Source organism: Cavia porcellus, unplaced genomic scaffold, assembly GCF_034190915.1.
Source record: "Cavia porcellus strain 051 isolate PalLab524CR breed Dunkin Hartley unplaced genomic scaffold, mCavPor4.1 scaffold_23, whole genome shotgun sequence".
Taxonomy (NCBI): Eukaryota; Metazoa; Chordata; class Mammalia; order Rodentia; family Caviidae; genus Cavia; species Cavia porcellus.
Genome location: NW_026947506.1, coordinates 13,719,058 through 13,731,547, shown reverse-complemented (window position 1 = coordinate 13,731,547; position 12,490 = coordinate 13,719,058). Strand labels below are relative to the sequence as shown.

Genomic DNA, 12,490 nt, shown 5'->3' with positions numbered 1-12,490 from the left:
GATAAACATAGAAAGCCAATTAGTAAAATTTAAATCCTGCTCAGAGCCACTTTGTAGTGGTCTCCCAACACTGACTGATCAAGAAGTTATCTAATATAGTCATTTCATATTAAAATGCCCCGTACAATTCATTAAGGAAAGTACACTGAAGGGTCTTGTTTAACATTAGTATCTCGTGGCTGACAAGAGCAGGGTTCACTGCTGCTGCCCAAGAGAAAAGTGGATATTGCTGCTGTAAACAGGACTAGCATGGATCACTGCAATATGAAGTCTTTAACTCCTTGAGGAAGATATCCACAAAAGGAAGCACTACACTGAAAGTAATTACTACTTTTAGGTTTATTATTATTGTTGTGTACATTGGTTTGCATAGTGGCTAAACTACTTACATTCCCACCAATGCTGCTGAAGTGTTCCTTTTACCCTGCAGCCTCATGAAAAAATTTTTTGAGTTGTTAGTCATGTGTTGTTAGTTGATACATTGTATCAATTTGAGAAGTTTAGAAATGTAACTGAGAGACTTATCAGCCAGACAGGATCCTACTTTGTAAACACCCTCAGCTAGTACAACAGGAGGGCCAGGCAATTTTGAGTACCACCCCACCCTGGAGAGGGAATGGCCTGTGTAAATGTATGGGAGGAAAAGAGGCTTACTCTTACCCCATTTTGCCCTGGCTGCTTTTGTTGACTGCTGCCTTGCAGTATTGCCATGTTGCCTTGGAGCCAGCTCATTATGGACTGAAACTTCCACAAACGGTGAGTTAAATAAATCTTTCTTTTCTTAATTTTGGGTGTCAGGTGTTTTGTCTCAGCAGCAAAAAAAAGTTACTAAGATATGTTTTTTTCTGGGATGAGATGATGTTCCAATTTGCATTTTTCTACTGGGTAAAAATACTCAACATTTTTTCAGGTATATATTGGCAATTTTTAAATACTCAGAAATGGGTATTCAATTCATTTGCTTATTTATTTTAGCTATTAGTTATCTGAGGAATATCAGGTAAAAGTTTGCCCATCCTGAGTTATTTCTTTATGCTTTTTTGGCTGTCATGTCTGTGCAGACGTTTTTAAATTTTATATAATGTCTTTACTATGTTGTTATTCTACTGTATTTTCTACCAAAATCATTAACAGCATGCAGAAAACAAAAATTTTTATATCTCCACATCCAGAAACTGGAATGCCTAGCTCACTAATTTTTCAGTTTTTGTTGGGATGTATCTGACTTCTGTATAAATATTACCATGAAGAGTGTAATTCCTGAGCAATGTAATCATGATTTGAAAGACTGATTTTCTTTTCCCCTAACCTAGGGATATGTTCTTCACTTAAACTTGTTTCTTTCCTTGCCTCAAATGCAGGTATAAAGACAACTGTTTCATAGTTTGCTAAGGCATCTAGCTTACTTGTCAAAATTAGCTTCAAAGCCGGGACCATCTTGCCTCAGCTTCTTTTGATGCTCAGACTAAAGGAAACACATTTGGCTTAGACCTTTTATATTAACCACCTACCACTCCAATTTTTTAATTATAGGCTAACCAAAAAATGAATATTTTAAAAATAATTTTTATAGGACACTATAACAAGAAATACAATATGATAATTTTATCAACTTTATCCATCAGAAGAATCAACTGAATAAAATGGCACTTGCTTCAAGGATGCTCAGGACAGCAACTACATAAAATTGTACTGCCAGAGTGATGCTCATGATAAACTGTTAAGTAGTCAAATGAGAAATGAACAAATATTGAAATGTAATTTTTAGGATTAAAATAATTTTGACACTTGGCAATAAAGCTAGAAGTACTAAATCACTGGATTACAACTGCAGAACTTTCATATATAACTTCAGACCGAGTCTCACTAAGTAGAATAACTGGACGCAATTTTTCTTCCTCCCACTTTGACCTCCTGAGATGCTGGAATTACAAGCATCCATTAACAAGGCCAGCAAGATTTTTTTTATGGAAAAGTAAATGTGCTCACACTGTCTTATAGTTTAATATTTTTAATAGCTCTTACAGCAGTGCATGCAACATATCTTCTTGGTGAATGTGCTGCAGGAAACTGGGCCACATGTTGTATGGTCTAAAGATGGACACTGTGCTCTATAGTATAGTATATTCCACAAATGACACCAGATGGGTCAGATATAAAATAGATAATTTTAGATGCTACTACACAATTTGTGGGTGATTTATGCATCTAAGCATAGTTTAGGGCAGTCTATATTCACTATATTATGGGGATTGAATGCATTGCTTATTTATGTTTTCACACCATAGGTTTTTATTTTTTATTAAGTTTACTGGTATAGACATATACAATGATCACATTCATCATAGGGAATTTATAACTTTGTATGTCACTTTTGATTGTGCTTTATTCCCCATTCCCTTTCTTTCCCTTTAAACCACCTTATTTTCTTTCCCCTTCCTTTCTTTCCTCCTCATCTCCCTGAACTCCCTTCCTATTTGAACAAATAAAGTTAATCAGCTAATACATTGGGGCTGTTGCCTTCATATATAAACAAACTTTACAAACATCAGCAGTGAATACACTAGGATCTGGAATTTTCTTTGTTGTTAAGTACCTTTTTCTTTCTTTATTTCTCCACCCTCCACTGGGTCTTGTTCTGTAATCCATAGTGGACTATAACTCAGGTACACACATTGACCCAGTGTATGTGTATGAAGGCAATTGTTACATGCCTCAAAGATCAGAGACAAAAGGACAAATGACACTGTACCAATTTATCTCAAAAATTGGTAAAATAAAATACAATCTGAATTCTAACTTAGTAAACTCATGTTTACCAAACTGACTGCTAGCTCACAGGAGTTAGATTTTCTTTCATGCCATTAGTTCAGCTTATTAGGTAAAAACAATGACTACCCAAGATAAAATGGCATCATAGGATCAGGAAACAAAATAAAGGCATTCACCTTGTATATTCAATAGCAAACCCCTCCCGAAAATAATTCCACAGGTGACAAAATCCTTTTCAAAGTAGTGTTATTGATACAGCAGAACCTGAAGTATTGACCACACTCACATAAGAACAACCTGGATTACGACTGCAAGTTTAGGTTGAACTTAGAACTAAAGTCAAGGGTTAAAACCAAAATTCATGCTGCCAATGTAGTCTTAAATAAAGACTCAGCATGCCAAGAGAGTTTATAAATGTATGTGTCAGTCTGGATCCTGATTCCCAGTGTTCTTATGGAATGGGTCTTGCTTTCCAAACAATAATCACCTTCCATTTCATCCTTTTTTCCTTCAACACAAAGATGTCAACTTCAATGGTGAGTACAGAATGAAATGATTGGGCTGGGGATTTAGCTCAGCGGCATAAGCACCTGCCTTGCAAGCAGGCGGTCGTGAGTTCGATCCCCGGTACCGATAAAAAGGAAAAAAAGACAAAAAAAAAAAAAAAAAAAAAAAACAACAACAACAAAAAAAAAACAGAATGAAATGATTGTTTCTGGTAAACTAGTGAATACACTATGAAAATTATGTTTCTGGTAAATTACACACATTATTTCACACTGTTTTTTATTATAAACAGGGATGGTTTGGGAAGTTCAGAATGCATTGTGTATTTCCATTCTTTCTTACGGGAAAAATAGTATTGACTTAAAAGCAACTTGAGTTACAACCAGTCCCCGTGAATGAATTGAGTTCATAAGTCAAGGGCCCACTGCAAATGATAACATCCCTGATGCTTTCTGGAGATATTACTATAATTCATGATATCCTTTTGGAGATAATTTACATTTCTGCTGCTGTTTGCCAGTGAGAATCCCACAGTAGTATAGTTCATTTTTGTACATGTGGTGAGGAAATTTACACCAAATTAAGTTATTGAAATATAAACATGTAAAGTAAAATTTGGATGGTAAGAAAACATAAAAATTTATGTAAATCATAATATTAAGTAAGAAAGAAAAACATGCAACATTACACACATGAAATAATATAAAATGATGTTAGGATACAGGCAGTATCTGTCACAATATGAAAAACATAACATGCTAATCAATATGTCATGTGGAGACATGTGATCAAAAATGCATGCTCACAAGCCTTTAAAAATATATTATCTTCATATAAAATGAAACACTGAACTCAAAAACATCATTTGTTACATGGAATATGGAGTACATGCACAAAAAGTTTTAAAGAAATGTAGTGGCAAAATCTCAACAAGAAAAAAAGCAATTTAAAAAAGTAAGTTTTCAGTGACCTAGAACTCCCAATGTTAAAGCTAAAACAATAATCACAGACATTAACTGTACATGAAAATAAAAAGTACATTTCAGTTCATTATGTTTAATTAAGACACTATGCATTATGTACACAGACACTAAAAAATACATGATCATTTCAACTCAACATTTTTATATTAAACCCTACACACACACAACAGATGTGTAAGATTTACTGAAAACCACAGAATGTATGTACTTTACAATATCTCCAACTGGGATTTGTATTTTCTCGAAAATTTCTCAAGAAATACTGTCATCAAATTTTTGTATTAATCATTTCTAAATTCTCCATTACATAAGAATTGGCACAGATGTTTCAAGCTAGACATATATAGCATCTCCCCAGTGAGTGGGACTTCTCTTTACTTAACATTGTGTGTGCATGGACATCTTTTAAAATATATACATGTTTCTGCGCAGTAAGTAGTTTCATACTTTGGTAATCAGTGTGTGCTGAAAGTGATAGTACATTGCTCACATATAAAGAATTGGTACCCACTGTGAGTTATCTCATGTATTTTACATTTCCATTGCCTGCTGAAAGCTTTCCCTTATCGCTCACATGTATAGGGTTTCTGCGCAGTGTGAAATCTTTCATGTGTTTGACAATAAACATTTCTGCTGAAAACTTCTCCACATTGGTTACATACATAAGGCTTCTCCCTGGTGTGAAGTCTTTCATGTGTTGGACAAAGCACCATGTTTTGGAAGTTCTGTCACAGTGCTTACAATACAGTGTCTTAAGTTACTTTTCTCATTGCTGGGACAAAAATACTCAACATCCAAAATTAAGGAAGCAGAGGTTTATTTAGTTCAGTTTGTGGCTTCAGTCCATAATCAGTTGGCTCCAAAGCAAGGTGGCATGGCACAGGGTCAACACTTCAGCAAACAGAAAAAGTTTGGGAAGAACAAGACTCTTTTTCTCCCTTATATTTTAGGCAGGGTACCCCCTCCCCCTGCTAGTGCAAGTGTATCACAGTCTCTTATGATCTCCTCTTTCACAGGCTCAGGATGTTTAAAAAATAAGGATCCTGGCTCCATGCTAAGTAGCTTAACCTTCTCAGGTTGATGCAACATATCAACCATTATGTAGGGTTTCTCCTTAGTGTGCATTCTTTCATGTTTTTGACAACTTCCACGAGCAATGAAAGCTTTCCCACATTGCTTACATGCATAGGGTTTCTCGCCAGTGTGAATTCTTCCATGTATTTTACAATATACACGTGTAGCAAAAGCTTTCCCACACTGCTTACATATATAAGGTTTCTCCCCAGTGTGAAGTCTTTGATGTCTGCGCCAATGAGCGTTAGTGGTGAAAGCTTTCCCACACTGTTTACATACATAGGGTTTCTCCCCAGTGTGAACTCTTTCATGTATTTTACATGAACTGCATGTACTGAAAGCTTTCCCACATTGCTTACATACATAGGGTTTCTCCCCAGTGTGAGTCCTTTCATGTCTTTGACAATTAGCACGTATGCTGAAAGTTTTCCCACACTGCTTACATACATAGGGTTTCTCCCCAGTGTGAATTTTTTCATGTATCTGACAAGATCCACGTCTGCTAAAAGCTTTTCCACACCACTTGCACATATAGGGCTTTTCCCCAGTGTGAGCCCTTTCATGTATTTTACATTGACTGTATCTGTGGAAACCTTTCCCACATTGCTTACACATATAGGGTTTTTCCTCAGTGTGGACTCTTTCATGTATTTTACATTCACTGCGTCTGCTGAAAGCTTTCCCACATTGCTTACATATATAGGGTTTTACTCCAGTGTGAAGTTTTTCATGTATTTGACAATATGCACGTGTGCTGAAAGCTTTCCCACAATGCTTGCATACATAGGGTTTCTCCCCAGTGTGAATTCTTTCATGATGTTGACAATTTACATGTGTGGTGAAATCTTTCCCACACTGCTTACATACATAGGGTTTCTTCCCAGTGTGAGTTCTTTCATGTCTTTGACAATCAGAATTTCTGCTGAAAGCTTTCCCACATTGCTTACACGCATATGGTTTAGCCCAATTGTGATTGTGAATCCTTTCATGTCTTTGACAATATCCACGTGTGCTGAAAGCTTTCCCACATTTCTTACACATATAGGGTTTCTCACCAGTGTGAATTCTTTCATGTCTTTGACAGTATATACGTGTGCTGAAAGCTTTTCCACATTTTTTACATACATAGGGTTTCTCACTAGTGTGAATTATTTCATGTCTTTGACAATATATATGTGTGCTGAAAGTTTTCCCACAATGCTTACATGCATAAGATTTTTCTTCAGTGTGATTTCTTTCATGTTTTCGACAATTAACACGTGTACCAAAAGCTTTCCCACATTGCTTACATATATAAGGTTTCTCCCCAGTGTGAAGTCTTTCATGAATTTGACAATACCCATGTGTGCTGAAAGCTTTTCCACATTGATTGCATACATAGGGTTTTTCTCCAGTGTGAACTCTTTCATGTATTTTGCAGTGACCGTATCTGGTGAAACCTTTCCCACACTGCTTACACACATACCGTTTTTCCTCAGTGTGAACTCTTTGATGTATTTCACATTCACTGAATGTGCTGAAAGCTTTGCCACATTGCTTGCATACAAAGGGTTTCTCACCTATGTGAGTTATCGCATGTATTTTACATTTATTGTGCCTAAGGAAAGCTTCTCCACATTGCTTACAGGCACAAATTTTCCCCCCACAGTGATTTCTTTCATGGCTTTGAACATCACTGGGTGTGCTGGAAATTTTCAAATTATTCTTACATAGTAAGGCTTCTATAAGATGAACTCTTTCACTAAGATCAGAGTAGGATTCCCCATGCTGATCATATTGATAAGGTCTCTCTATAACCTTTATGCTTTCATACTTTTCATGGGACTGGGAATCACTGCAGTTTTTTCCATGTTGTGTACATTTATAAAACTTCCCTTCAGATCTCAAATATTTATACGCCTCTGATGCAGTGTGAGCTACCATGGGCACATTTAATGACAAATGCCCATTCAAAGGCATTTTACAAGCAAGGCTTTTTGCTTGTGTTAAACAAGCTTGTTTCATGTCCACTTTAGCATCTGGATTCCAAACGAGTATTTCTTCACATTGATTCCAAAGTTTATATGGATAGCATTTCTCTACATCTTCACTGCTGTTAAGAAAAAAGTCATGATAAAAAGATATTAAAGATTTAACAGAACAAGCTCTGTTTAATGCCTAAGAAACTTTGAAAATGTATTAACCGAGTGCCTTAGAGAATAGCTTCTAAACAGCCATTGCCAAAAGAGTGGTATTCATTAGGGAATATTAATGTTGCTCTATTTTGCAATACAGAGCATACAGCTTTATTCTGGGCAGTTGGCATATATGTGTGTCACATATTGATCATTGAAACCCTTTTCGCCATCACTCTCCCCTTTCTCTCCTCACACTGTCTTTCCCATCTCCAAAAGTTAACCTTCCCTCTATCATCTCTCCTTTACTATTTTATAATTTTTGTCTTCTCATATAAGAGAAACCATGTTACATTTCACATTTTTATCTGAAGTTTCCACTTAACTTTATGGGAAAAAGATGCATCTATTTCTTTTGTCTAACAAAAGGATATTATCCATCTTTTTGGTTGAATATATAGGACTTTCTTTTTCTTTTCAGTGCCAGAAATTCAACAAAGGTCTTAGCACAAAATCTGCAGTATTTTTATTTCATAGGTTGAGAGATTCTCATTGATGAATGAGTTCTGCAAGGCTGAGCTTCAACTTGCCATCCTATATAATCTACTTCCCATAGTGCTCGATTTGTGAAAATACAGTAACACTCTGAGCCTGTCAATGATTTCCCTCATCCATGCATCCAGTGATGAAAGTATAAACTGATTCCAGGGCTAAGATGTTATTAGCTGACCTCCTTTGTTTTCAGGTATGTGTGTATCTGTGTAGTAAGGTTTTAACTTTTTCGAGAATATATTAAGGAGCAGTATGCCTGGATTAAATGGAACTGCTTTTTTTTTTTTTTCCTAACTTTTTGAGATATCTGTGTACTGATTCTTATAGTGGCAATATATAACCAGCAATGTTAGAGGGTATCTTTTAAAAATGTTAAGTCATGAACAGACTCAGTTCTCCAGAGAATGGCTTAAAATCACCTACTAAATCACTAGAATTCATGTGTACTTTAAATACTGCTTCAAGATTAGGAATTTTTAGAGACTGGATGTGTTATACTGACATGTAAATATGATAGATATACTGAAACATATCTTTTGAGAGTTTCTACCAAAACTCAGTTTATTCTTGTGATACACAACTATACACAACACCTAAATGAAATTTCATGTTTTCGTGATTCAATGCTAAGATTATACAGATTCAAGCTTTGTGCATCTTTGGAATGTTTGTGATATTAAATTGAACTTCGATGTCCTTGGATTGTCATCTTTCTCCCACACTGACATCTGAGGAACATTCTATTTCCTTGTGTTTGTAAATTACCTTAGATATCTCCAGTAATCATAGTCTTCAACTTTCTGGTCTTCACAAGATCTTCCTAAATTGTACATACAAACAGAAGAACTCATTATATTATTACAAAAGAGTTATACATTCAAATTAGATTCATGATGTAATGCTACAAGTCCTGAGCTATTCTTCAAAGTATTTTTACATTCAAGGAAACAGCACTAATGAGCAAAAAATCATATTCTCTAATTGTAAAAATGAGAAAGAAATGTCATCTTTACCTATAGTAGCCATGTTTCTAAAGGTTTCCCCCATCACATCTCTGTAGAGCTTCTTTTGAGATGGATTCAGCAAAGCCCACTCCTCCACGGTGAAATTCACAGCCACATCCTCAAAGGTCACTGCCTCCTAAATGACCATACATATATTTCTCAAAGAATGGTTGAGACTCACAGCTTGGGATATTTCAATACCCATCATTAAAAATTTGAATTGAGAGCCAGGTGTGGTAGTGTAATCCCAGCTTTTGGGAGGCTGACACAAGATGATTACCATGAGTTCAAAACCAGTGTAGGCTTCACAGTGTGATGTAGTTCAGTAAGCCTGAACTACACACAGGGACACCTTGACTCAGTGTAACAAAAACAACACAGTTGAGACTGAATCTTTCAAATCTTAATTCCATGTCTGGTCATCAATTCCATGTATACATACATTTATTTCAGAAAGCAATTCTGATGCTAGATTGCCACTCATTGTTAATACAACAGTAGAACTGAATCAATGATTCTTTTCCTGGGTCACTCCCAGGTATCAGCATTTCCTCTAAATCAGAGCTCATAGAAGGAGCCTATGAGATCACCATCCACAAAACACAGGAGCACATAAGTATCTAATGAGTGGCTTTGATAGGTTACAGGTAATACATCTTCAACTCTTAATATTTATGGCATTCAGTCCTTGCTTCTTTGATTATAGTGAACCTTGTATTTGGTTTCATATAAAAAACATAACTGAACATAAAGTATAGTATATAAATAATAATTAAAATGTTAATGGAAGGCAAAGAATTTAGCTCAGTGGCATAAGTGCCTGCCTGGCAAACAGAAGGTTGTGAGTTCAATCCCTGATACAAAAAAAAAAAAAGTTAATGGAAAAAATTTTACTGGAATAAATTTTTTGTTGTGGGGGTGTTGTTGTTACCATTTTTGTCTTTTTTTTTTTTTTTTTTTTTGTAAGAACAGGGATCCAACTCATGACCTTGTGCTTGCCAAGAAGGCACTTACAACACTGAGCTAAATCCCCAGCCTGCGTTTTTGTCTTTTTGAGACAGGGTCTCGCTATGTGATTGAGGCTGCCTTAAGCTCACTTTGTAATCCAGATTGATCTCAAAATTGCAATGACCCTCCTAACTCAGCCTCCTTAGTGCTGAGATTAAAGGACTGCACCACCCCGCCTGGATGGAACAGGTTTATAAGCAATGAAAGCAGGCAAATGATGTAAAATTATCTTATATCTCAATGTCATCAAGTGATCATGGTGCACTCAAATATAACAGTTTCTAAGGGAGTATGAGAGATAGAAGATGAATACAATTTAGTACATGTATTAAAAACCAATACATTAGGGGCTGGGGATTTAGCTCAGCGGCATAAGCACCTGCCTTGCAAGCAGGTGGTCGTGTGTTTGATCCCCAGTACCGATAAAAAGAAAAAAGAAAAAAAAAAGGTGTAAAAACCAAAACATCACAAAATTATTTGGCACAAAAAGGAAAATCACAGCCAAGTGTGGCAATACATGGCTCACATACTTGTGAGGCTGATACCTGAGTTTGATCCAGCCTCAACTACACAGTATATTCGGTCTGAAATGCAAAGTGAGACTGTCTCAAACTCTCCACGAAAAACAGGAAAACTTCCAAAATAAATGTGTCACATATGACACCTTTGATTAGTTAAAAAGAAAACAGAGCTGTAAAGTATAATAAAATCTTAACATTCAATATCTTTTAAACAAGAAAACCGATAGCCTTTCTCAGGAATGGAAGACAGACTTCGGTGGTCCATATGCACATGGAATAATGATGCGTGATAGAATTTACATTATTATCTCTGAAAGAAATCACAAACTGTCCCATGTATGTTCAGGGAGAAACAGGTATTTGTGTATTTGGAAATCTGGGTTGTATACTCTTCTATTCTATATGCAATAATTAAGTAACATTGGAATGGGAAAGAAAATGTTTTGAGAATTCATAATTAAATAACTTTTTAAATGTGAAAAAAGCTTTTCCTCAAAAGGAAACCAAGCAACTGTCAGAATTAGAAGGATAAACTGAAATATATGAAAATCATGAAAAATAAGACAAGAAAATATTTACTGTGTACTGTATACACAGTATACAGAATACAGATCAATGAACAGAAATCTGAAAAACCAAGCCTGGGATATATCTAAATCCAGAGAAAACTCTGAATGAATAACAAGAACCAAACTTTAGACAAAATCTTAAAAGAAAGTGAAAGTATGGAAGAACATAAGGATGTAGACTTATGCAAGAATGGAGAATCAACTGATACACTCTACATTCATTTCCTTTACAGTTTACCAAAATTCTCCCCACCAGGCTTTATCTCCCAATATCACACCTAGCTTACAAACCTACCAGGGGCCTAGTCACATAGCCATGATCCAGTTACCTCTGAAAAACTCCACCTATGACTCCATGATGCTTTGTGAGTACACGCAGATTCAAACCATAACTATATCCTAAGGAAAAAAATCAACATAATCATAGTCATAAGGGCTACTGCACTAATGTAACACAGGACATGAAAAGGTACATACAATGGGATGACCTAGTAACCATGAAGGATTGAGCATAGCAAAAGCTGAAGAACATGTGATTAGCTTACATCAAATATGATACAGCAGTGGAGACACAACCGGCTGACAAACTTTGATTATTACCCTCAAGACAATTTTAGAGATGGAAAAAGCAGGCAGTTTGGTACATTGATGTGTGTATTATGCATTCACTCCAGACAGTGATCTCATTAGCAGATTCCCTAGCAGTGTGCACAGGTACCTCAGCAGGCGCAGCACCATGAGTCCTGGCAGGAGCTGCCACAGAAAAGTTAAGAAGCCAAAAAAGGATAAACTGGAATCAGGTGCAATACTTCTGAACAAATGTGGCTGTTTTGAATCTGTTTGCTCAGATTCAAAAACAGAATGAAAACACACTGGTGGAAATTAGGCTGTGGCACAGCTCAAGTTGTAATTTTATAAATTTTATGCTTCTGAACCACTTGCCAGATCTTTCAGTATTTTTAATACAACTATTTGAAATAAAGGTCTTAACATTTGACCATGGCGAAAGAGTATATTAAGGGCTTAAGCCAGAGTTTAGCAATTTATTCAGTTTTATTAACACTGACTACAGGAAAATGCATGCATTTGGAGTCATTTAGGACAGGAATGGATGAAGAGGTATGATAAACCTCATAGTGCACTTATCTTTGAACATATTTTAAAATGTATTCCCCAAGAGTTCATTTGTTCTTAACAATTTAGAAAGTACTGACTTATATCCTTTTATATTTGTATTTATTGTTTTTCATGCCAGACATCAAACTTCCTGTTGTATAGCAAATGTAAGGAGCTCAGAATGGTGATACACATTTGTGAACACAATTTCTAAAATATCTAAAGCAAGACCATCACAATTTCAGTATCAAAATGGGCAATTTATCTTGA

The 12,490-nt window shown here is 35.8% G+C and overlaps 1 protein-coding gene across 3 annotated transcripts in view; it reads right to left on the bottom strand.

Moving 5' to 3' along the window:
* Positions 1–3,001: 3,001 nt before the first annotated feature.
* The window catches only part of LOC100726437 (zinc finger protein 709-like), a 28,523-nt gene continuing 19,034 nt past the window's right edge, over positions 3,002–12,490 (bottom strand). For 2 of the 3 annotated variants that reach the window (XM_063233821.1, XM_013143304.3), the window contains exons 2-4: positions 9,016–9,142; positions 8,768–8,822; positions 3,002–7,428 (exon numbers count right to left, since the gene is read on the bottom strand). In XM_063233821.1, the coding sequence (XP_063089891.1) occupies positions 5,202–7,428; positions 8,768–8,822; positions 9,016–9,142 (2,409 nt within the window). In that variant the 3' untranslated portion in view covers positions 3,002–5,201. The remainder of the gene's footprint in view (positions 7,429–8,767; positions 8,823–9,015; positions 9,143–12,490) is intronic. The other variant, XM_063233822.1, reaches the window with a different exon arrangement.